At 57.4% G+C, this 24,795-nt stretch overlaps 2 protein-coding genes across 2 annotated transcripts; one reads left to right on the forward strand and one right to left on the reverse strand.

Annotated features, from left to right (window-relative positions):
- The first annotated feature begins 2,556 nt into the window (after positions 1–2,556).
- Positions 2,557–8,612, forward strand: SDHAF4 (succinate dehydrogenase complex assembly factor 4). Its single transcript, XM_078882825.1, has 3 exons — positions 2,557–2,641; positions 5,199–5,387; positions 6,104–8,612. The coding sequence occupies exons 1-3, from the start codon at positions 2,593–2,595 to the stop codon at positions 6,211–6,213; spliced, it is 348 nt and encodes a 115-aa protein (XP_078738951.1). The 5' UTR covers positions 2,557–2,592; the 3' UTR covers positions 6,214–8,612.
- A 629-nt stretch (positions 8,613–9,241) lies between these two features.
- On the reverse strand, positions 9,242–24,413 carry LOC144952401 (uncharacterized). Its single transcript, XM_078882796.1, has 5 exons — positions 24,119–24,413; positions 23,151–23,314; positions 21,319–21,590; positions 10,293–10,406; positions 9,242–10,163 (listed from the first exon to the last, which is right to left on the reverse strand). The coding sequence occupies exons 1-5, from the start codon at positions 24,381–24,383 to the stop codon at positions 9,242–9,244; spliced, it is 1,737 nt and encodes a 578-aa protein (XP_078738922.1). The 5' UTR covers positions 24,384–24,413.
- Between the last annotated feature and the right edge of the window lie 382 nt (positions 24,414–24,795).

Genomic DNA, 24,795 nt, shown 5'->3' on the forward strand with positions numbered 1-24,795 from the left:
ACACTCACAACACCGGATTATAAGACGCACACGGTAAAGTTGCACACTCACAATACCGGATTATAAGACGCACACGGTAAAGTTGCACACTCACAATACCGGATTATAAGACGCACACGGTAAAGTTGCACACTCACAATACCGGATTATAAGACGCACACGGTAAAGTTGCACACTTACAACACCGGATAATAAGACGCACACGGTAAAGTTGCACACACACAATACCGGATTATAAGACGCACACGGTAAAGTTGCATACACACAACACCGGATTATAAGACGCACCTGGTAAAGTTGCACACACACAATACCGGATTATAAGACGCACACGGTAAAGTTGCACACTCACAACACCGGATTATAAGACGCACACGGTAAAGTTGCACACTCACAATACCGGATTATAAGACGCACACGGTAAAGTTGCACGCTCACAATACCGGATTATAAGACGCACACGGTAAAGTTGCACACTCACAACACCGGATTATAAGACGCACACGGTAAAGTTGCACACTTACAATACCGGATTATAAGACGCACCTGGTAAAGTTGCACACACACAACACCGGATTATAAGACGCACACGGTAAAGTTGCACACTCACAATACCGGATTATAAGACGCACACGGTAAAGTTGCACACTCACAATACCGGATTATAAGACGCACACGGTAAAGTTGCACACTCACAACACCGGATTATAAGACGCACACGGTAAAGTTGCACACTTACAATACCGGATTATAAGACGCACCTGGTAAAGTTGCACACACACAACACCGGATTATAAGACGCACACGGTAAAGTTGCACACACACAACACCGGATTATAAGACGCACACGGTAAAGTTGCACACTCACAATACCGGATTATAAGACGCACACGGTAAAGTTGCACACTCACAACACCGGATTATAAGACGCACACGGTAAAGTTGCACACTCACAATACCGGATTATAAGACGCACACGGTAAAGTTGCACACTCACAATACCGGATTATAAGACGCACACGGTAAAGTTGCACACTCACAACACCGGATTATAAGACGCACACGGTAAAGTTGCACACTTACAATACCGGATTATAAGACGCACCTGGTAAAGTTGCACACACACAACACCGGATTATAAGACGCACACGGTAAAGTTGCACACACACAACACCGGATTATAAGACGCACACGGTAAAGTTGCACACTTACAATACCGGATTATAAGACGCACCTGGTAAAGTTGCACACTCACAACACCGGATTATAAGACGCACATAAAGGTTTGTGGGTTGGATCGCGTTAAGTATAAATGTGTCGCATCCCTCCACCACCCGACACGGCCAATCAGTAAATCAAAAAGTGTCACTTTTCGATTTACAGATTTCGCGACTGCAGGGATTAAAATTCTTGGTTCGTTCGGTAAAGTCGCGCAGAAGGGAAATAATAAAATAATAAAAATATAAAACAATACAATTTTATTGTTTTATATTTTTTTAAAGTCGCGTAGAAGGGAAATAATAAAATAATAAAAACATAAAACAATACAATTTTATTGTTTTATATTTTTTTAAAGTCGCGTAGAAGGGAAATAATAAAATAATAAAAACATAAAACAATACAATTTTATTGTTTTATATTTTTTTAAAGTCGCGTAGAAGGGAAATAATAAAATAATAAAAACATAAAACAATACAATTTTATTGTTTTATATTTTTTTAAAGTCGCGTAGAAGGGAAATAATAAAATAATAAAAACATAAAACAATACAATTTTATTGTTTTATATATTTTTTTAAAGTCGCGTAGAAGGGAAATAATAAAATAATAAAAACATAAAACAATACAATTTTATTGTTTTATATTTTTTTAAAGTCGCGTAGAAGGGAAATAATAAAATAATAAAAACATAAAACAATACAATTTTATTGTTTTATATTTTTTTAAAGTCGCGTAGAAGGGAAATAATAAAATAATAAAAACATAAAACAATACAATTTTATTGTTTTATATTTTTTTAAAGTCGCGTAGAAGGGAAATAATAAAATAATAAAAACATAAAACAATAAAATTCTCACGACGTTTCGACTGCAACACAAGCAATCATCACACCTCCCACGCCCCGCCCCTCACCCCCCTCACCCCCCACGCCCCGCCCCTCACCCCCACGCCCCGCCCCTCACCCCCCACGCCCCTCCCCTCACCCCCCACGCCCCTCCCCTTACCCCCTACGCCCCTCACCCCCCACGCCCCGCCCCTCACTCCCCACCCTCACCCCACGCCCCTCCCCTCACCCCCCACGCCCCTCCCCTCACCCCCCACGCCCCGCCCCTCACCCCCCACGCCCCTCCCCTCACCCCCCACGCCCCGCCCCTCACCCCTCACGCCCCTCCCCTCACCCCCCACGCCCCGCCCCTCACTCCCCACTCTCACCCCACGCCCCTCCCCTCACCCCCCACGCCCCGCCCCTCACTCCCCACCCTCACCTCACGCCCCTCCCCTCACCCCCCACGCCCCTCCCCTCACCCCCCACGCCCCTCCCCTCACCCCCCACGCCCCTCCCCTCACCCCCCACGCCCCGCCCCTCACGACAATGACCGCAATGGCTGCCGCTTCCCTTCGCTGCCTCCTGGGCGCCTCGTGTGAGTCGCGGCAGAGATTGTTGTTGTTGTCGTGGTGGTTGTTGTTGTGGTTGTTGTCGTGGTGGTTGTTGTTGTGGTTGTTGTCGTGGTTGTTGTGGTTGTTGTTGTTGTGGTAGTTGTTGTTGTTGTCGTGGTGGTTGTGGTTGTTGTTGTGGTTGTTGTCGTGGTTGTGGTTGTGGTGGTTGTTGTGGTTGTTGTCGTGGTTGTTGTGGTTGTTGTTGTCGTGGTGGTTGTGGTTGTGGTCGTGGTTGTTGTTGTTGTGGTTGTTGTCGTGGTGGTTGTGGTTGTTGTTGTGGTTGTTGTCGTGGTTGTGGTGGTTGTTGTGGTTGTGGTGGTTGTTGTTGTGGTTGTTGTCGTGGTTGTGGTTGTTGTTGTTGTTGTGGTTGTGGTGGTTGTTGTTGTGGTTGTTGTCGTGGTTGTGGTTGTGGTGGTTGTTGTTGTTGTGGTTGTGGTGGTTGTTGTTGTGGTTGTTGTCGTGGTTGTTGTTGTTGTTGTGGTTGTGGTGGTTGTTGTTGTTGTGGTTGTGGTGGTTGTTGTTGTGGTTGTTGTCGTGGTTGTTGTTGTGGTTGTTGTTGTTGTTGTGGTTGTGGTGGTTGTTGTTGTGGTTGTTGGCCAGGCCTCAGGCTGGGGTCGAGGTCCCTCACGTTGTCGTCCGGGCTGCGATGGAAGCGGAACGAAAAAAATCGTTCCGGGTCTCGCGGGAGAGAATAGTTAACACAAAGTGTGTGTGTAGAGATATTTAATAGTGTAAATAATTGTTAACAAAGTGTAAAGCTATTTAATAGTGTAAATAATAACACAAAGTATAAAAAACTTTATTTGGAGCTTTTGTGACTGCAGGAATTATTATTTGGTTCTTTCGGTAAAGTCACGTATCAAGATAAAATAATTAATAAAATACTTTAAATTTATTAATTTATACCTGATGATGATTGCTTGTGTCGCAATCGAAACGTCGTATGCTAGTATTTAATTTAATTTATTATTTTATCTTGATACGTGACTTTACCAAAAGAACCAAAGAACAAAGTATAAAGTTATTTGAACGTGTAAATAATTGTTCACAATTTAAGGTTATTTTATAGTGTAAAGAATTATTCGCAAGTAGTGTACAGTTACTTAATAATGTCAATTATTTTCTTAGGTCTTTTCGGTAAAGTCACGTAGAAAGTAAAATAAAATAAAAACAAAAATCACGACGTTTCGGAGGCAACACAAGTCTCCGTCATCAGGTGGGCTTGATGCAGCTAATCTGGCTGTGACGGTCCCACCTGATGACGGAGACTTGTGTTGCCTCCGAAACGTCGTGATTTTTGTTTTTATTTTATTTTACTTTCTACGTGACTTTACCGAAAAAACCTAAGAAGATGATTCCTTGCAGTCACGAAAGCTTCAAATCTAGAATGTAAATTATTATTCACAATAGTGTCAAGTTGTAGATACGGTATTATTTATGTACTGTACACGGTTGTGTTACCAGGCTTTATATCAGTGGCCAAATCATCTAAACGCGTGGCGATGTTGATTCTAAATGTGGAGGGAAAGCCGTAGGACCCGGAGAGAGACACATCCACGCGACCACGGGGAGGGAGGGAGAGAGACACACAGAACCCACGACCTCCTGTAGACCAGGCGAGGTAGTTAACATCTCCTAGCCACCGTGATGATGATGATGAGAGAGAGACAGACTCCAAATACACAGCAGCAGGCATCAGGGTAGGGATCGAACCCACGACCTCCTGTAGACCAGGCGAGGTAGTTAACATCTCCTAGCCACCGTGATGATGATGATGAGAGAGAGACAGACTCCAAATATACAGCAGCAGGCGTCAGGGTAGGGATCGAACCCACGACCTCCTGCACACCAGGCGAGGTAGTCGACATCTCCTAGCCACCGTGATGATGATGATGAGAGAGACACAGACTCCAAATACACAGCAGCAGGCATCAGGTTAGGGATCGAACCCACGACCTCCTGCACACCAGGCGAGGTAGTCAACATCTCCTAGCCACCGTGATGATGATGATGAGAGAGAGACAGACTCCAAATACACAGCAGCAGGCATCAGGGTAGGGATCGAACCCACGACCTCCTGCACACCAGGCGAGGTAGTCAACATCTCCTAGCCACCGTGATGATGATGATGAGAGAGACACAGACTCCAAATACACAGCAGCAGGCGTCAGGGTAGGGATCGAACCCACGACCTCCTGCACACCAGGCGAGGTAGTCAACATCTCCTAGCCACCGTGATGATGATGACAGAGAGAGACATGCACACTCCAAATATACAGCAGCAGCAGTGGATCTTTGTCTGTGTCTACCTTAATAGGTGCTACTAACAGCACTTGCCCCAGCAGTCTGTTCGAGGCTACACGGGGGATCTTTGTCTGTGTCTACCTTCATAGTTGCTGCTACTAACAGCACTTGCCCCAGCAGTCTGTTGAGGCTACACGGGGGATCTTTGTCTGTCTACCTTCATAGTTGCTGCTACTAACAGCACTTGCCCCTACAGTCTGTCGAGGCTACACGGTGGATCTTTGTCTGTGCGTGCAGTGTTTGGGGGGCGCCCCCCGCTCCCCGCGCTTCTCTGCCGTCCACTCTCCGCGCAGCGAGAGCCGGGGGGCCCGGCCCCCCCACGCAAACCGCGAACGCCCCTCGGCCGACTGGACCAGGCGGAGGTGGAGGAGGTGGAGGCATCACGGAGCGACGGTGGCGACGGTGGCGACGCTGGCTCCCTGGAGAGTGAGCGGCACGCTCCTCACACCGTCAACAGCGGCGAGGGCAGCGCTGTCACGCGTGCTCAGATACTGCCGACAGATGTATTTGGGAGAATTTCACATTTCCCTGACGTTGTAAACGACTGAACGACGCTACTACGCGGCGCTCGTAACGCGACAGTCACGTGAACAATTTTAAAACTCCATTGGAACCTCGTTTGCCAGTAAAAAATACGATTGTTTTTTTTACCCTTCTATCTGGCAACAAAACTGACACCTTTTTGTTTTTTTTTTAGCAGGTCAGGCCCACTGAGCCATGCGACGCTTCTGTGCCGTAGCAAATTATATCTCGTCATCGTGTGGAGATTTATCGCGGCAGCCAAATATTCTAAACGTGTGGCGATGTTTAGTCTAAATATGGAGGGGAAAAAGCGGAGAAGCTGGTGAGAGCGAGAGAGACACGCAAACTCCAAATATACAGCAGCAGCAGCAGGCGTCAGGGTCGGGATCGAACCCACGACCTCCTGCGTACCAGGCGAGGTAGTCAACATCTCCAGGGCACCGTGATGATGATGATGATGAGAGAGACGCAAACTCCAAATATACAGCAGCAGCAGGCGTCAGGGTCGGGATCGAACCCACGACCTCCTGCACACCAGGCGAGGTAGTCAACATCTAGCCACCGTGGTGACCCCTTGACCTCTTGACCCCCCCCTCCCCCCAACCTTTGTGTTCCCACAGAGTTCCCGGGGGGCGTGAACCCGCGTACGGGGGAGAGGGGGGGCCCCCGGGGCCCTGAGCCCACTCGCTACGGGGACTGGGAGAGGAAGGGACGATGTGTGGACTTCTAGGGACGTGACGGGGGACACGGAGATACGGAGACACGGAGACACGGGGACACGGGGACACGGGGGAGAGGAAGGGACGATGCGTGGACTTCTAGGGACACGCCGGGTGAAGGGGGACACGGAGACACGGAGACACGGGGCGGACGGAGACACGGAGACACGGGGACACGGGGACACGGGGACACGGGGGAGAGGAAGGGACGATGCGTGGACTTCTAGGGACACGCCGGGTGAAGGGGGACACGGAGACACGGAGACACGGGGCGGACGGAGACACGGAGACACGGGGACACGGGGACACGGAGACACGGGGGAGAGGAAGGGACGATGCGTGGACTTCTAGGGACACGCCGGGTGAAGGGGGACACGGAGACACGGAGACACGGAGACACGGGGCGGACGGAGACACGGAGACACGGGGACACGGGGGAGAGGAAGGGACGATGCGTGGACTTCTAGGGACACGCCGGGTGAAGGGAGACACGGAGACACGGGGCGGACGGAGACACGGAGACACGGGGACACGGGGGAGAGGAAGGGACGATGCGTGGACTTCTAGGGACACGCCGGGTGAAGGGAGACACGGAGACACGGGGCGGACGGAGACACGGAGACACGGGGACACGGGGGAGAGGAAGGGACGATGCGTGGACTTCTAGGGACACGCCGGGTGAAGGGGGACACGGAGACACGGGGACACGGGGACACGGGGGCACGGGGACATGGAGACACGGGGACACGGAGACACGGGGCGGACGGAGACACGGAGACACGGGACATGGAGACACGGAGACACGGGGACACGGGGACACGGGACATGGAGACACGGAGACACTGGGACACAGTGACAGAGACACGGAGACACGGAGACACGGGGACACGGGGACACAGTGACAGAGAGACACGGACACACGGAGACATGGGGACACGGGGAGGGAGACACGGAGACACAGAGACACAGAGACACGGGGACACGGGGGAGAGGGAGGGACGATGCGTGGACTTCCAGCAGGGACACGGAGACACGGGGTGGACATCGCGGCCATCGTGAGGCCTCTCCTCGTGCGTCGTGGAGGGCGTGAGGCTGTGAGCGCTTGCGGTGAGGATGCTGCCACTGCCGCCGCCGCCGCCGTGTGAGCAAGCGCTGCGGAGAGCTGGCGGTTGAGGTGGACGTTGTGAAACTTCCTGCCGGCGATGGTGCTGGCGGGAGATTGTGTGTGTACGTGTGTGTGTACGTGTGTGTACTTGTGTGTGTGTACTTGTGTGTGTGTACGTGTGTGTGTGTGTACGTGTGTGTGTGTACACGTGTGTGTGTGTGCACGTGTGTGTGTACGTGTGTGTGTACTTGTGTGCGTGTGTGTGTGTGTACTTGTGTGTGTGTACGTGTGTGTGTGTGCACGTGTGTGTGTGTGCACGTGTGTGTGTGTGTACGTGTGTGTGTACGTGTGTGTGTGTGTACTTGTGTGCGTGTGTGTACGTGTGCGTGTGTGCACGTGTGTGTGTGTGTACGTGTGTGTGTGTGTACGTGTGTGTGTGTGCGTGTGTGTGTGTGTGTACGTGTGTGTGTGTGCACGTGTGTGTGTGCGTGTGTGTGTACGTGTGTGTGTGTGTGTGTACGTGTGTGTGTGTGTACGTATGTGTACGTGTGTGTGTGAGTTCGATTCCCGCTCATGGCCAACACAAGCGACGAGTCGAACCAGGGCCTCCCCAAGGTCGACTCAGCCTCAAATGAGTAGCTGGTGTAGCGGTGTGTAGTAAACATCGCCACTGGGGAGACAAAGGCGGCCGGGCGTGGTGCTGGCCACCCACCCCCTCGTGTGCCGTTCCGGCCTTCACAGGTGCTCGCTAACAGCACTTGCCCCTGCAGTCTGTTAGAGGCTACACGGGGGATCTTTGTCTGTGTCTACCTTCATGAGCAGTATCTGGTGCGTGTAAAGATCAGCACAGGGGAGACAAAGGCGGCCGGGCCTGTGTGGTGCTGCCCACAGCTTGGGGAGTGCTGCTTGCAAACAGCACTTGCCCCGGCGGTCTGTGTAGGCTACGCGGGGGACCTTTGTCTTGTGTGTGTGTGTGTCAACCTAAGAGGGGTGGAGACAGGATAGGAACATTATTTTATTTAAACCGGTGACACGGAAAATGGGATTACACATCTTCAATATATTGCATACAATGGTGACGCAGTAGGCATTGTTCCTGACAGCGCGGTGTTGCGTAATGGTTGGGTAAGTTAGAATGTGAGATTCATTAGTGACAATGTGTTCAATATATATACGTGTTTAATTAATGGCATTATATCACGCGACATGCTTTCGATTTAAAAACATGGCATCAAATGTGCCATGAAATGTACGACATTAATATGAATTGCAGTTGTTATAAATGGTATTAAACACTCAAAGCTTCATGTGTACACATGTACAGCGATATTGTTAGTGATGGTGGTGGAAATGTTGGCAATAATAGTGGTGGTGGTGGTGGTGGTGACGGTGGTGGTGGTGACGGTGGTGGTGGTGATGATGATGGTGGTGATGATAGTGATGGTGCTGTTGATAACAGTGATGACGCTAGCGATGATGATGGTGGTGATGGAGATGATGGTGATGATGGTGATGGTGGTGATGATCGTGGTGGTGGTGGTGGTGGTGGTGATGGTGATGGTGGTGATGATGGTGATGGTGGTGATGGTGGTGATGGTGATGATGGTGAAGATGATGATGGTGAAGATGACGGCGATGATTGTGATGCTGACGACGCTAGTGATGGTAGTGACAATGGCGGTGATGATGGTGCTGTTGATAACGGTGACGACGTCAGTGATGAAAGTGGTTGTGGAGATGATCGTGATGGTGAAGATGATGCTGATGATTGCGGTGGTGGTGACGACGACGACGATTGCGATGGTCGTGTCGATGGCGGTGATGACGGAGCTGTTGTGGTGATGGTGGTCGCGGTGATGCTGATGACGGTGTCACTGTTGACGAGGACGTGACGACGACGACGGTGGAGGTGGTGATGACGACCATCGCAGCCATCACAGGAACACGTCGTCATCGTAATCCTCTCTCGCCACGGCGACCGTCCCTTTCGTTCCGACCGCGTCTCTGCATCCGACCCCGGCTCCTACGCTCGGTCCGCTCCCCGTGCCGCCTCCCGTCTCCGTTCCGGCTTCAGCTTCTCTCCCCGTCCCCCGCTCCGTCCCACCCCCGGCACCTCTCCCCGTCCCCGGCTCCGTCCCACCCCCGGCGCCTCTCCTTGTCTCCGGCTCCGTCCCACCCCCGGCACCTCTCCTTGTCTCCGGCTCCGTCCCACCCCCGGCACCTCTCCTTGTCCCCGTCGCCGTCCCACCCCCGGCACCTCTCCCCATCCCCGGCTCCGACCCACCCCCGGCGCCTCTCCTTGTCTCCGGCTCCGTCCCACCCCCGGCACCTCTCCCCGTCCCCCGCTCCGTCCCACCCCCGGCGCCTCTCCCCGTCCCCGGCTCCGCTCCGACTCCCGTTCCTCCACTCCGTTCTGCTTGTGCGCCGCCACCGCCGCCACCGCCGCCACCGCCGGAGGCTTGAGGCGCTCGCGACGAACAAGACGCCGCCGCCGCCACCGCCGCCCCTCCACTCGCGGCGTCGTCCTCGTAGTCACCGTCATCGCCACCGGCGCCGCTGGTGCTGGCGCGGCTCCGCCTGGCGGGACGGAAGAACGCCAGCGCCGACGCCACGAAGCCGCCGCCGAAAGATGTGGAGGAGGCCGGCAGAGCGGCGGCCCCGGTCTCCCCCCGGGCGCGCAGGATGAGGAGGAGGAGGCGGCGGCGGAAGTGATCCCCGGCGAAGAAGTAGACGAGGGGATCGAGGCAGCAGTTGAGCACCGCCAGGCAGTGCGAGGCCACGGCGCTCACTCGCAGGCGGCGCAGGCGGGCGCAGGCGGAGGACGAGGAGGAGGTGGACGAGGAGGAGGAGGACGGAGGGGACGGTCGAGGAGGTGGTGAGGTGAGTGGAAGGGGGGAGGAGGAGGGTGGAGGTGTCGTCGTCGTGGTCGGTGCGAGCGTGGCGAGCGTGGCGAGGGTGGCGAGGGTGTGGAGGGTGTCTGCGGGCCGTGGCTGCGCGTGGAGCAGGGCGGTGCGCTGCACGTGGTACGGGGCGAAGCACAGCAGGAACACGGCGAGCACCACCAGCACCGTGGTGGCGGAGCGGGATCGCACGCGGCGGCTGGGGTGGCGGAGACGGCAAGAGGGTCGAGCGAGGGTGGAGCGAGGGGCACGGAGCGAGGGTGGAGCGAGGGTGGAGCGAGGGGCACGGAGCGAGGGGCACGGAGCGAGGGTGGAGCGAGGGTGGAGCGAGGGGCACGGAGCGAGGGTGGAGCGAGGGTGGAGCGAGGGTGGAGCGAGGGTGGAGGGACGGGCACGGAGTGAGGGTGGAGCGAGGGTGGAGCGAGGGTGGAGCGAGGGTGGAGCGAGGGTGGAGCGAGGGTGGAGCGAGGGTGGAGCGAGGGTGGAGGGACGGGCACGGAGTGAAGGTGGAGCGAGGGTGGAGCGAGGGTGGAGCGAGGGTGGAGGGACGGGCACGGAGTGAGGGTGGAGCGAGGGTGGAGCGAGGGGCACGGAGCGAGGGTGGAGCGAGGGTGGAGCGAGGGTGGAGCGAGGGTGGAGGGACGGGCACGGAGTGAGGGTGGAGCGAGGGTGGAGCGAGGGTGGAGCGAGGGTGGAGCGAGGGTGGAGCGAGGGTGGAGGGACGGGCACGGAGCGAGGGTGGAGCGAGGGTGGAGCGAGGGTGGAGGGACGGGCACGGAGTGAGGGTGGAGCGAGGGTGGAGCGAGGGTGGAGGGACGGGCACGGAGCGAGGGTGGAGCGAGGGTGGAGCGAGGGTGGAGGGACGGGCACGGAGTGAGGGTGGAGCGAGGGTGGAGCGAGGGTGGAGCGAGGGGCACGGAGCGAGGGTGGAGCGAGGGTGGAGCGAGGGTGGAGCGAGGGGCACGGAGCGAGGGGCACGGAGCGAGGGTGGAGCGAGGGTGGAGCGAGGGGCACGGAGCGAGGGTGGAGCGAGGGTGGAGCGAGGGTGGAGCGAGGGTGGAGGGACGGGCACGGAGTGAGGGTGGAGCGAGGGTGGAGCGAGGGTGGAGCGAGGGTGGAGCGAGGGTGGAGCGAGGGTGGAGGGACGGGCACGGAGCGAGGGTGGAGCGAGGGTGGAGGGACGGGCACGGAGTGAGGGTGGAGCGAGGGTGGAGTGAGGGTGGAGCGAGGGTGGAGTGAGGGTGGAGCGAGGGTGGAGCGAGGGTGGAGTGAGGGTGGAGCGAGGGTGGAGTGAGGGTGGAGCGAGGGTGGAGCGAGGGTGGAGCGAGGGTGGAGCGAGGGTGGAGGGACAGGCACGGAGTGAGGGTGGAGCGAGGGTGGAGTGAGGGTGGAGCGAGGGTGGAGTGAGGGTGGAGCGAGGGTGGAGTGAGGGTGGAGTGAGGGTGGAGCGAGGGTGGAGTGAGGGTGGAGCGAGGGTGGAGTGAGGGTGGAGTGAGGGTGGAGCGAGGGTGGAGTGAGGGTGGAGCGAGGGTGGAGCGAGGGTGGAGGGACAGGCACGGAGTGAGGGTGGAGCGAGGGTGGAGTGAGGGTGGAGCGAGGGTGGAGTGAGGGTGGAGCGAGGGTGGAGCGAGGGTGGAGCGAGGGGCACGGAGTGAGGGTGGAGCGAGGGTGGAGCGAGGGTGGAGCGAGGGTGGAGCGAGGGTGGAGGGACAGGCACGGAGTGAGGGTGGAGCGAGGGTGGAGTGAGGGTGGAGCGAGGGTGGAGTGAGGGTGGAGCGAGGGTGGAGCGAGGGTGGAGCGAGGGTGGAGCGAGGGTGGAGTGAGGGTGGAGCGAGGGTGGAGTGAGGGTGGAGCGAGGGTGGAGCGAGGGTGGAGCGAGGGTGGAGCGAGGGTGGAGGGACAGGCACGGAGTGAGGGTGGAGCGAGGGTGGAGTGAGGGTGGAGCGAGGGTGGAGTGAGGGTGGAGCGAGGGTGGAGTGAGGGTGGAGTGAGGGTGGAGCGAGGGTGGAGTGAGGGTGGAGCGAGGGTGGAGTGAGGGTGGAGTGAGGGTGGAGCGAGGGTGGAGTGAGGGTGGAGCGAGGGTGGAGCGAGGGTGGAGGGACAGGCACGGAGTGAGGGTGGAGCGAGGGTGGAGTGAGGGTGGAGCGAGGGTGGAGTGAGGGTGGAGCGAGGGTGGAGCGAGGGTGGAGCGAGGGGCACGGAGTGAGGGTGGAGCGAGGGTGGAGCGAGGGTGGAGCGAGGGTGGAGCGAGGGTGGAGGGACAGGCACGGAGTGAGGGTGGAGCGAGGGTGGAGTGAGGGTGGAGCGAGGGTGGAGTGAGGGTGGAGCGAGGGTGGAGTGAGGGTGGAGCGAGGGTGGAGCGAGGGTGGAGCGAGGGTGGAGGGACAGGCACGGAGTGAGGGTGGAGCGAGGGTGGAGCGAGGGTGGAGCGAGGGTGGAGCGAGGGTGGAGGGACGGGCACGGAGTCACGTGTTTAGTTTGTTGGGTCGCTGTGAGGGGGACACTCGGTGGAAACACAATTCAACAAGCGGTACCGTAGCCACACTATACACTACATGCTACACTACACACTACACTACACACTACACTACACACTACACTACACACTACACTACATGCTACACTACATGCTACACTACACACTACACTACACGCTACACTACACACTACACTACATGCTACACTACATGCTACACTACACACTACACTACACACTACACTACACACTACACTACATGCTACACTACACACTACACTACACGCTACACTACACGCTACACTACACACTACACTACATGCTACACTACATGCTACACTACACACTACACTACACACTACACTACACACTACACTACATGCTACACTACACACTACACTACATGCTACACTACACTACACACTACACACTACAATACATGCTACACTACACTACACACTACACTACACACTACAATACATGCTACACTACACTACACACTACCCTACACACTACAATACATGCTACACTACACTACACACTACACTGCACACTACAATACATGCTACACTACACTACACACTACACTACACACTACAATACACACTACACTACATGCTACACTACACACTACACTACACACTACACTACACACTACAATACATACTAGGAACCTCCTAGTTACACCAGCCCACAGGGGATTATTGTGTCCGTCGTGCAGGGAGGGGCTGGGTGGGGAGGGAGGGGCTGGGTGGGGAGGGAGGGGTGGGGCTGGGTGGGGAGGGGCTGCTCACCCCGTGGTGCCCTTATAAAACTCAACGTTTCACCTACTCACGCCGGCTTGTGCCCGCCCTCACAGTCGGCCATATTTGCGGAATACACCACGTTGCCCTGGCCGTTGACCGTGCAGGCCATTGACCGAGCAACCCGACGTGTTCCTACCAGCTCCCTCCGCAGCAGGAATGTGTTTTATTTGTTCCTGAAAAGGCTGTGGGCCCCATGTATTTAGGCCAAAGGGTCCGTGGATCTCGGCTGTGAGGCCCATTTGGTGTGCTCCGTACCTGCTGGCCTTCGTGTTTTTGTCCATTTTCAGCAGCGTCCTGCAAACGAGAGACGGAGGTCACGGGCCGAGTCGGCCGCGGCGGACAGCGGTCATCGAGTAGGGCGAGGACAGCTTCGTGATGCGTGACCAGGCGAGGACAGCTTCGTGATGCGTGACCAGGCGAGGACAGCTTCGTGATGCGTGACCAGGCGAGGACAGCTTCGTGATGCGTGACCAGGCGAGGACAGCTTCGTGATGCGTGACCAGGCGGGGACAGCTTCGTGATGCGTGACCAGGCGAGGACAGCTTCGTGATGCGTGACCAGGCGAGGACAGCTTCGTGATGCGTGACCAGGCGGGGACAGCTTCGTGATGCGTGACCAGGCGGGGACAGCTTCGTGATGCGTGACCAGGCGGGGACAGCTTCGTGATGCGTGACCAGGCGGGGACAGCTTCGTGATGCGTGACCAGGCGGGGACAGCTTCGTGATGCGTGACCAGGCGAGGACAGCTTCGTGATGCGTGACCAGGCGAGGACAGCTTCGTGATGCGTGACCAGGCGAGGACAGCTTCGTGATGCGTGACCAGGCGAGGACAGCTTCGTGATGCGTGACCAGGCGAGGACAGCTTCGTGATGCGTGACCAGGCGAGGACAGCTTCGTGATGAGTGACCAGGCGGGGACAGCTTCGTGATGCGTGACCAGGCGAGGACAGCTTCGTGATGCGTGACCAGGCGAGGACAGCTTCGTGATGCGTGACCAGGCGAGGACAGCTTCGTGACGCGTGACCAGGCGAGGACAGCTTCGTGATGCGTGACCAGGCGAGGACAGCTTCGTGACGCGTGACCAGGCGAGGACAGCTTCGTGATGAGTGACCAGGCGAGGACAGCTTCGTGATGCGTGACCAGGCGGGGACAGCTTCGTGATGCGTGACCAGGCGAGGACAGCTTCGTGACGCGTGACCAGGCGAGGACAGCTTCGTGATGCGTGACCAGGCGAGGACAGCTTCGTGACGCGTGACCAGGCGAGGACAGCTTCGTGATGAGTGACCAGGCGAGGACAGCTTCGTGATGCGTGACCAGGCGGGGACAGCTTCGTGATGCGTGACCAGGCGGGGACAGCTTCGTGATGCGTGACCAGGCGAGGACAGCTTCGTGACGCGTGACCAGGCGAGGACAGCTTCGTGATGAGTGACCAGGCGAGGACAGCTTCGTGATGCGTGACCAGGCGGGGACAGCTTCGTGATGCGTGACCAGGCGAGGACAGCTTCGTGATGCGTGACCAGGCGAGGACAGCTTCGTGACGCGTGACCAGGCGAGGACAGCTTCGTGATGAGTGACCAGGCGAGGACAGCTTCGTGATGCGTGACCAGGCGGGGACAGCTTCGTGATGCGTGACCAGGCGAGGACAGCTTCGTGATGCGTGACCAGGCGAGGACAGCTTCGTGATGCGTGACCAGGCGGGGACAGCTTCGTGATGCGTGACCAGGCGGGGACAGCTTCGTGATGCGTGACCAGGCGAGGACAGCTTCGTGACGCGTGACCAGGCGAGGACAGCTTCGTGATGCGTGACCAGGCGAGGACAGCTTCGTGACGCGTGACCAGGCGAGGACAGCTTCGTGATGAGTGACCAGGCGAGGACAGCTTCGTGATGCGTGACCAGGCGGGGACAGCTTCGTGATGCGTGACCAGGCGGGGACAGCTTCGTGATGCGTGACCAGGCGAGGACAGCTTCGTGATGCGTGACCAGGCGAGGACAGCTTCGTGATGCGTGACCAGGCGAGGACAGCTTCGTGATGCGTGACCAGGCGAGGACAGCTTCGTGATGCGTGACCAGGCGGGGACAGCTTCGTGATGCGTGACCAGGCGAGGACAGCTTCGTGATGCGTGACCAGGCGAGGACAGCTTCGTGATGCGTGACCAGGCGGGGACAGCTTCGTGATGCGTGACCAGGCGAGGACAGCTTCGTGATGCGTGACCAGGCGAGGACAGCTTCGTGATGCGTGACCAGGCGGGGACAGCTTCGTGATGCGTGACCAGGCGAGGACAGCTTCGTGATGCGTGACCAGGCGAGGACAGCTTCGTGATGCGTGACCAGGCGAGGACAGCTTCGTGATGCGTGACCAGGCGAGGACAGCTTCGTGATGCGTGACCAGGCGAGGACAGCTTCGTGATGCGTGACCAGGCGGGGACAGCTTCGTGATGCGTGACCAGGCGGGGACAGCTTCGTGATGCGTGACCAGGCGGGGACAGCTTCGTGATGCGTGACCAGGCGGGGACAGCTTCGTGATGCGTGACCAGGCGAGGACAGCTTCGTGATGCGTGACCAGGCGAGGACAGCTTCGTGATGCGTGACCAGGCGGGGACAGCTTCGTGATGCGTGACCAGGCGGGGACAGCTTCGTGATGCGTGACCAGGTGAGGACAGCTTCGTGATGCGTGACCAGGCGAGGACAGCTTCGTGATGCGTGACCAGGCGAGGACAGCTTCGTGATGCGTGACCAGGCGAGGACAGCTTCGTGATGCGTGACCAGGCGGGGACAGCTTCGTGATGCGTGACCAGGCGAGGACAGCTTCGTGATGCGTGACCAGGCGAGGACAGCTTCGTGATGCGTGACCAGGCGAGGACAGCTTCGTGATGCGTGACCAGGCGAGGACAGCTTCGTGATGCGTGACCAGGCGAGGACAGCTTCGTGATGCGTGACCAGGCGAGGACAGCTTCGTGATGCGTGACCAGGCGAGGACAGCTTCGTGATGCGTGACCAGGCGAGGACAGCTTCGTGACGCGTGACCAGGCGAGGACAGCTTCGTGATGAGTGACCAGGCGGGGACAGCTTCGTGATGCGTGACCAGGCGAGGACAGCTTCGTGATGCGTGACCAGGCGAGGACAGCTTCGTGATGCGTGACCAGGCGAGGACAGCTTCGTGATGCGTGACCAGGCGGGGACAGCTTCGTGATGCGTGACCAGGCGGGGACAGCTTCGTGATGCGTGACCAGGCGAGGACAGCTTCGTGATGCGTGACCAGGCGAGGACAGCTTCGTGATGCGTGACCAGGCGAGGACAGCTTCGTGATGCGTGACCAGGCGGGGACAGCTTCGTGATGCGTGACCAGGCGAGGACAGCTTCGTGATGCGTGACCAGGCGAGGACAGCTTCGTGATGCGTGACCAGGCGAGGACAGCTTCGTGACGCGTGACCAGGCGAGGACAGCTTCGTGATGAGTGACCAGGCGGGGACAGCTTCGTGATGCGTGACCAGGCGAGGACAGCTTCGTGATGCGTGACCAGGCGAGGACAGCTTCGTGATGCGTGACCAGGCGAGGACAGCTTCGTGACGCGTGACCAGGCGAGGACAGCTTCGTGATGCGTGACCAGGCGAGGACAGCTTCGTGACGCGTGACCAGGCGAGGACAGCTTCGTGATGAGTGACCAGGCGGGGACAGCTTCGTGATGAGTGACCAGGCGGGGACAGCTTCGTGATGCGTGACCAGGCGGGGACAGCTTCGTGATGCGTGACCAGGCGAGGACAGCTTCGTGATGCGTGACCAGGCGAGGACAGCTTCGTGATGCGTGACCAGGCGAGGACAGCTTCGTGACGCGTGACCAGGCGAGGACAGCTTCGTGATGAGTGACCAGGCGGGGACAGCTTCGTGATGCGTGACCAGGCGAGGACAGCTTCGTGATGCGTGACCAGGCGAGGACAGCTTCGTGATGCGTGACCAGGCGAGGACAGCTTCGTGACGCGTGACCAGGCGAGGACAGCTTCGTGATGCGTGACCAGGCGAGGACAGCTTCGTGACGCGTGACCAGGCGAGGACAGCTTCGTGATGAGTGACCAGGCGGGGACAGCTTCGTGATGAGTGACCAGGCGGGGACAGCTTCGTGATGCGTGACCAGGCGAGGACAGCTTCGTGATGCGTGACCAGGCGAGGACAGCTTCGTGATGCGTGACCAGGCGGGGACAGCTTCGTGATGCGTGACCAGGCGGGGACAGCTTCGTGATGCGTGACCAGGCGAGGACAGCTTCGTGATGCGTGACCAGGCGAGGACAGCTTCGTGATGCGTGACCAGGCGAGGACAGCTTCGTGATGCGTGACCAGGCGAGGACAGCTTCGTGATGCGTGACCAGGCGAGGACAGCTTCGTGATGCGTGACCAGGCGGGGACAGCTTCGTGATGCGTGACCAGGCGAGGACAGCTTCGTGATGCGTGACCAGGCGAGGACAGCTTCGTGATGCGTGACCAGGCGAGGACAGCTTCGTGATGCGTGACCAGGCGAGGACAGCTTCGTGATGCGTGACCAGGCGGGGACAGCTTCGTGATGCGTGACCAGGCGAGGACAGCTTCGTGATGCGTGACCAGGCGAGGACAGCTTCGTGATGCGTGACCAGGCGGGGACAGCTTCGTGATGCGTGACCAGGCGAGGACAGCTTCGTGATGCGTGACCAGGCGAGGAATCGAGAGGGAAGGGATAGAGTAGTCTCATTGTGGGTGGGTGGGTGGGTGAGTGAGTGAGTGAGTGGGTGGGTAGGTGGGTGAGTGGGTGGGTGAGTGAGTGGGTGGGTAGGTGGGTGAGTGGGTGGGTGAGTGAGTGAGTGAGTGGGTGAGTGAGTGGGTGGGTAGGTGGGTGAGTGAGTGGGTGGGTGGGTGGGTGGGTGAGTGAGTGAGTGAGTGGGTGAGTGGGTGGGTGGGTGAGTGAGTGAGTGAGTGGGTGGGTAGGTGGGTGAGTGAGTGAGTGAGTGAGTGAGTGAGTGAGTGGGTGAGTGAGTGAGTGAGTGTGTGGGTGAGTGAGTGAGTGGGTGAGTGGGTGGGTGGGTGGGTGAGTGAGTGAGTGAGTGGGTGGGTGGGTGGGTGAGTGGTGGGTGGGTAGGTGGGTGAGTGGGTGGGTGAGTGAGTGGGTGGGTAGGTGGGTGAGTGGGTGGGTGAGTGAGTGAGTGAGTGGGTGGGTGGGTAGGTGAGTGGGTGGGTGAGTGAGTGGGTGGGTGGGTGAGTGGTGGGTGGGTAGGTGGGTGAGTGGGTGGGTGGGTGAGTGAGTGAGTGAGTGGGTGGGTGGGTGGGTGAGTGGGTGGGTGGGTGAGTGAGTGGGTGGGTGGGTGGGTGGGTGAGTGAGTGGTGGGTGGGTAGGTTTGTGAGTGGGTGGGTGGGTGAGTGGGTGGGTAGGTGGGTGAGTGGGTGGGTGAGTGAGTGAGTGGGTGGGTGGGTAGGTGAGTGGGTGGGTGAGTGAGTGGGTGGGTGAGTGAGTGAGTGAGTGTGTGGGTGAGTGAGTGAGTGAGTGGGTGAGTGGGTGGGTGGGTGGGTGAGTGAGTGAGTGAGTGGGTGGGTGGGTGGGTGGGTGGGTGGGTGAGTGGTGGGTGGGTAGGTGGGTGAGTGGGTGGGTGAGTGAGTGGGTGGGTAGGTGGGTGAGTGGGTGGGTGAGTGAGTGAGTGAGTGAGTGGGTGGGTGGGTAGGTGAGTGGGTGGGTGAGTGAGTGGGTGGGTGGGTGAGTGGTGGGTGGGTAGGTGGGTGAGTGGGTGGGTGGGTGAGTGAGTGAGTGAGTGGGTGGGTGGGTGGGTGGGTGGGTGGGTGGGTGGGTGAGTGGGTGGGTGGGTGAGTGGTGGGTGGGTAGGTGAGTGGGTGGGTGAGTGGGTGGGTGAGTGAGTGAGTGAGTGGGTGGGTGGGTAGGTGAGTGGGTGGGTGAGTGAGTGAGTGAGTGGGTGAGTGAGTGAGTGAGTGTGTGGGTGAGTGAGTGAGTGGGTGAGTGGGTGGGTGGGTGAGTGAGTGAGTGAGTGGGTGGGTGGGTGGGTGGGTGAGTGGTGGGTGGGTAGGTAGGTGGGTGAGTGGGTGGGTGAGTGAGTGGGTGGGTAGGTGGGTGGGTGAGTGAGTGAGTGGGTGAGTGAGTGAGTGTGTGGGTGAGTGAGTGAGTGGGTGAGTGGGTGGGTGGGTGGGTGAGTGAGTGAGTGAGTGAGGTGGGTGGGTGGGGTGTGGGTGGGTGGGTGGTGAGTGAGTGGGGTGGTGAGTGGTGGTGTGGGTGAGTGAGTGAGTGGGTGAGTGGTGGGTGGTGGTGAGTGAGTGAGTGAGTGGGTGGGTGGGTGGTGGTGTGGGTGAGGTGGGTGGGTGGGTGGGTGAGTGAGTGGGGTGGGTAGGGGGTGGTGGGTGGGGTGGTGAGTGAGTGGGTGGGTGGGTGGGTGAGTGGGTGGGTGAGTGGGTGAGTGTGGTGGTGAGGGTGAGGTGAGTGGGTGGTGGGTGAGTGGGTGAGTGGGTGGGTGGTGGTGTGGTGGTGAGTGGGTGAGGTGGGGTGGGTGGGTGAGTGGGTGGGTGGGTGAGTGAGTGAGTGAGTGAGTGAGTGGGTGGGTGGGTGGGTGGGTGGTGAGTGGAGTGAGTGGGTGGGGTGAGTGAGTGGGTGGGTGAGGGAGTGAGTGAGTGGTGGGTGGTGGGGGTGAGTGAGTGGGTGGGTGAGTGAGGTGAGTGGGTGGTGGGTGAGTGGGTGTGTGGGTGGGTGAGTAGTGGGTGGGTGGTGGGTGAGTGGGTGGGTGGAGTGAGTGGGTGGGTAGGTGGGTGAGTGGGTGGGTGAGTGAGTGGGTGGGTAGGTGGGTGAGTGAGTGGGTGGATAGGTGGGTGAGTGAGTGGGTGGGTGGGTGGGTAGGTGGGTGAGTGGGTGAGTGAGTGAGTGGGTGGGTGGGTGAGTGAGTGAGTGAGTGGGTGAGTGGGTGGGTGGGTAGGTGAGTGGGTGGGTGAGTGAGTGGGTGAGTGAGTGAGTGTGTGGGTGAGTGAGTGAGTGAGTGGGTGAGTGGGTGGGTGGGTGAATGAGTGGGTGGATGGGTGGGTGAATGAGTGGGTGGATGGGTGGGTGGGTGAGTGGATGGGTGGCTGAATGAGTGGATGGGTGGGTGAATGAGTGGGTGGGTGGCTGAATGAGTGGGTGGGTGGGTGAATGAGTGGGTGGGTGGCTGAATGAGTGGATGGGTGGCTGAATGAGTGGGTGGGTGGCTGAATGAGTGGATGGGTGGCTGAATGAGTGGGTGGGTGGCTGAATGAGTGGGTGGGTGGCTGGATGGGTGGGTGGGTGGGTGAATGAGTGGGTGGGTGGCTGAATGAGTGGGTGGCTGAATGAGTGGATGGGTGGCTGAATGAGTGGGTGGGTGGCTGAATGAGTGGATGGGTGGCTGAATGAGTGGGTGGGTGGCTGAATGAGTGGGTGGGTGGCTGAATGAGTGGGTGGGTGGCTGGATGGGTGGGTGGGTGAATGAGTGGGTGGGTGGCTGAATGAGTGGGTGGCTGAATGGGTGGGTGGGTGAGTGGATGGGTGGCTGAATGAGTGGGTGGGTGGCTGGATGGGTGGGTGGGTGAATGAGTGGGTGGGTGGCTGAATGAGTGGATGGGTGGCTGAATGAGTGGGTGGGTGGCTGAATGAGTGGGTGGGTGGCTGAATGAGTGGGTGGGTGGCTGAATGAGTGGGTGGCTGAATGGGTGGGTGGGTGAGTGGATGGGTGGCTGAATGAGTGGGTGGGTGGCTGAATGAGTGGGTGGGTGGGTGAGTGGATGGGTGGGTGAATGAGTGGGTGAACGAAGTGAGCGAGCGGGTGACTTTCCCCGCGTCCCCCTTCTGCCTCGCGACCTCACCGCAGGATGCACACGTAGCACACGGCGATGGTGAGGAAGGGCAGCAGGAACCCGACGACGAGCGCCACGTAGTTCATGGCCATCACGAGCGCCAGGGACTGCCCCTTCGGGTTCAACTCGAAGCAGGTGACCCGGCCTCCCTGCTGCTGCTGCTGCTGCTGCTGCTCCTGCTGCTGCCCCATCGTTAGGAACGGCGTCGTGAGGACTGAGACGAGAACCCAGATGCAGGCGGACACCTTCACCGCTCGCGCCTGGGTGGCAAGGGTGGCAGGGGTGGCAGGGGTGGCAGTTCATCTTCTTGGTTCTTTCGGTAAAGTCACGTAGAAGGGAAATAATAAAATAATAAAAATAAAACATATAATAATTCTCACGACGCTTCGGCCACAACGCAAGCAGCCGTCCTCAGGTGAAGACCAGGTCTGACTTTACCGAATGAACCAAGAAGATGAATCCCTGCAGTCACGAAAGCTTTAAATCACAGAGCGGCAGTTTGGGTGCGTCTTGCCGGCCATCTCAAGTCGGTCGAAACCGTGGCGCCTTGGCATCGGCTTGACACGTTCAGAAGAAGAGCCACACCCTGTTGATTTGGCAGTCTCCTGCCCCGAGTGGAGGACTGTCCACCCCTCATGGTGGCAGGAGCCAGAGCCGGTCCACCGGACCTCCTGAATACCACAGAGATCCAGGCGGTACCGGTCCAGCTCCCGACAGAGGAGTGGCAGCCTCTCCTCCGCAGTGAGCGTTCGAACATTCCACGAGGCCACACGAAGTGGCTTTTCGTTGTTTCTGGAGGAGCCCCGAGGGTGAAGATTCAGTCTCCTGGCTCCGCCAATTGGGGTTTGGCCAGGAGACGTCATAGACGCCTGTCCCCCCGGGGCCTCCGGCACAAGCTTATTAATTAGATATTTTGCACTAGTGGTTTAGTGCTGATTAATTGAAGGTGGAGGGGTTACCAGCCCCTCGCACCCGTCCAGAGCCCCCGTTTGGCCGCTGTGGTGGCTACAAACGCCATGAGGGGAATGGCCAATCGGAATTGGCCCTCCCACCACAGCACTGCCCACCACAGCGTTGCCATCCGGCACCACGAGGAGGTAGGGGGTTGTTTTGCCGAACAGACACACAACAGCAGCAACAACAACAACCGCCATTCGCCACTAAGTGGCGGTGACGTCACCACGACGCTTGTGCCAGGCCAAGTGCACCTTGAGGCCACGTGAAGTGTCGAACGCCCGCTGGCAGGAGGTCACGGGGCAGACCCAGCAGGCGCCACGGGTCGACTGACCGAGATGACCGAGATGACTGGCTGATGCACCACCTGTGCCCCCTACTGTGCCAACTTGGCACACACAAAGACAAATATCCCCCTATAGCCTTAACAGACTGCAGGGGCAAGTGCTGTTAGCGAGCACCTGGCACACACACACACTTCAACACACACATCAACACACACCACACAGGCACACACCACACACACACACACATCAACACACACACAACACACACATCAACACACACACACACTTCAACACACACATCAACACACACTTCAACACACACATCAACATACACCACACAGGCACATACCACACACACACTTCAACACACACATCAACACACACATCAACACACACACATCAACACACACAGGCACACATCAACACACAACACACACTTCAACACACACATCAACACACACACACATCAAGACAGACACATCAACACAACACACACCACACGCACCACACACATCAACACACACTTCAACACACACATCAACACACACACACATCAACAGACCACACGGACACACATCAACACAACACACCACACAACACACGCACCTTGCGTCTGCTGCGGCCGAGCGAGCGGCCGGGCAGCACGATGGAGATGAAGCGCGTGACGCTGAGCGCCGTGAGCAGGAGGATGCTGCCGTAGAGGTTCACGTAGAAGGCGTACGAGGTCACGCGGCACAGCGCGTCACCAAACACCCACTCGCCACCTGGTGGGACCAGGAGGGATGTGTATAGTGTAGTGTATAGTGTAGTGTATATTGTAGTGTATAAGTGTATAGTGTAGTGTATAAGTGTATAGTGTAGTGTATATTGTAGTGTATAGTGTAGTGTATAGTGTAGTGTATATTGTAGTGTATAGTGTAGTGTATAAGTGTATAGTGTAGTGTATAAGTGTAGTGTATAAGTGTAGTGTATAGTGTAGTGTATAGTGTAGTGTATAAGTGTATAGTGTAGTGTATAAGTGTATAAGTGTAGTGTATAAGTGTATAGTGTAGTGTATAAGTGTATAGTGTAGTGTATATTGTAGGGTATAAGTGTATAGTGTAGTGTATATTGTAGGGTATAAGTGTATAGTGTAGTGTATAAGTGTATAGTGTAGTGTATATTGTAGTGCATAAGTGTATATTGTAGTGTAGTGTATAGTGTAGTGTATAAGTGTATAGTGTAGTGTATAAGTGTATAGTTTAGTGTATATTATAGTGTATAAGTGTATAGTGTAGTGTATAGTGTATAAGTGTATAGTGTAGTGTATATAGTGTAGTGTATAAGTGTATAGTGTAGTGTATAAGTGTATAGTGTAGTGTATATTGTAGTGTATAAGTGTATAGTGTAGTGTATAGTGTAGTCTATAAGTGTATAATGTCGTGTATATTGTAGTGTATAGTGTAGTGTATAAGTGTATAATGTCGTGTATAGTGTAGTGTATAGTGTATAATGTATAGTATAGTAGTGTATAATGTATAGTATAGTGTAGTATACGGTGTCAACGTTAACCCACCCCCCCCCCGTACCCCGTGCGTTGTAGTGAATGCGCAGCGGCAGCGTGAGCACGAAGAGGAGGTCAGCGGCCGCCAGGTTGGCCAGGAACACGGTGCTTGCCGTGGCCTGGCGACGACGGCCGCACGTGAATGCGTAGAGCGCCACCGAGTTCTCGAGCAGGCCCAGGGCGAACACCGCTCCGTACACGCCCGCGTACACCGTACGCTTGGTCGCGGGGTCCACGTCGCAAGCCGCTTCCTCGACGCCGGTGGTGGCGGTGGCGGCGTAGGTTGCCATCGTAGGCTCGAGGGCGCCGCGGCCTTTCCTGTGCGGCGATGACGCCCCGGTCGGGTTGGCGGGCGGTCGGTCGGTCGGTCGGTGTTGGGATGAGCGTACAATGCCCAGGTCGGGTTGGTGGCAGCGGAGGGCTCAGGATGAACGTGTAGGTAGGTGGGCTCAGGATGAACGTGTAGGTACGGCTTCCTGTGCGGTGATGATGCCCCAGTCGGGTTGGTGGTAGTGGTGGGCTCAGGATCAACGTGTAGGTACGGCTTCCTGTGGCGGTCGCTCGGTCGGTCGGACGGACTTGGGATGAGCGTACAGCAGCTGTGGGTTTCGAGAGCGAAAACGCCCGGTCACCTTGGTGGGAGCGGTGATCTCAGGATAAACGTACAGGTATGGATGTATAATGTTGGTGGTGACTGTTACA

This window comes from Lampetra fluviatilis, chromosome 67, assembly GCF_964198595.1.
Source record: "Lampetra fluviatilis chromosome 67, kcLamFluv1.1, whole genome shotgun sequence".
Taxonomy (NCBI): Eukaryota; Metazoa; Chordata; class Hyperoartia; order Petromyzontiformes; family Petromyzontidae; genus Lampetra; species Lampetra fluviatilis.

Bases quoted from the DNA above. Each gene is read 5' to 3' on its own strand.
- SDHAF4 (XM_078882825.1), top strand. From the start codon at position 2,593: ATGACCGCAATGGCTGCCGCTTCCCTTCGCTGCCTCCTGGGCGCCTCG. The intron at 2,642-5,198 runs GTGAGTCGCGGC...CTGTGCGTGCAG, and splicing joins CTGCCTCCTGGGCGCCTCGT to TGTTTGGGGGGCGCCCCCCG. The intron at 5,388-6,103 runs GTGAGCGGCACG...GTGTTCCCACAG, and splicing joins CGACGCTGGCTCCCTGGAGA to AGTTCCCGGGGGGCGTGAAC.
- LOC144952401 (XM_078882796.1), bottom strand. From the start codon at position 24,383: ATGGCAACCTACGCCGCCACCGCCACCACCGGCGTCGAGGAAGCGGCT. The intron at 23,315-24,118 runs GTACGGGGGGGG...TGGTCCCACCAG, and splicing joins CATTCACTACAACGCACGGG to GTGGCGAGTGGGTGTTTGGT. The intron at 10,164-10,292 runs GCCCGCAGACAC...TCGACCGTCCCC, and splicing joins CTGCTCCACGCGCAGCCACG to TCCGTCCTCCTCCTCCTCGT.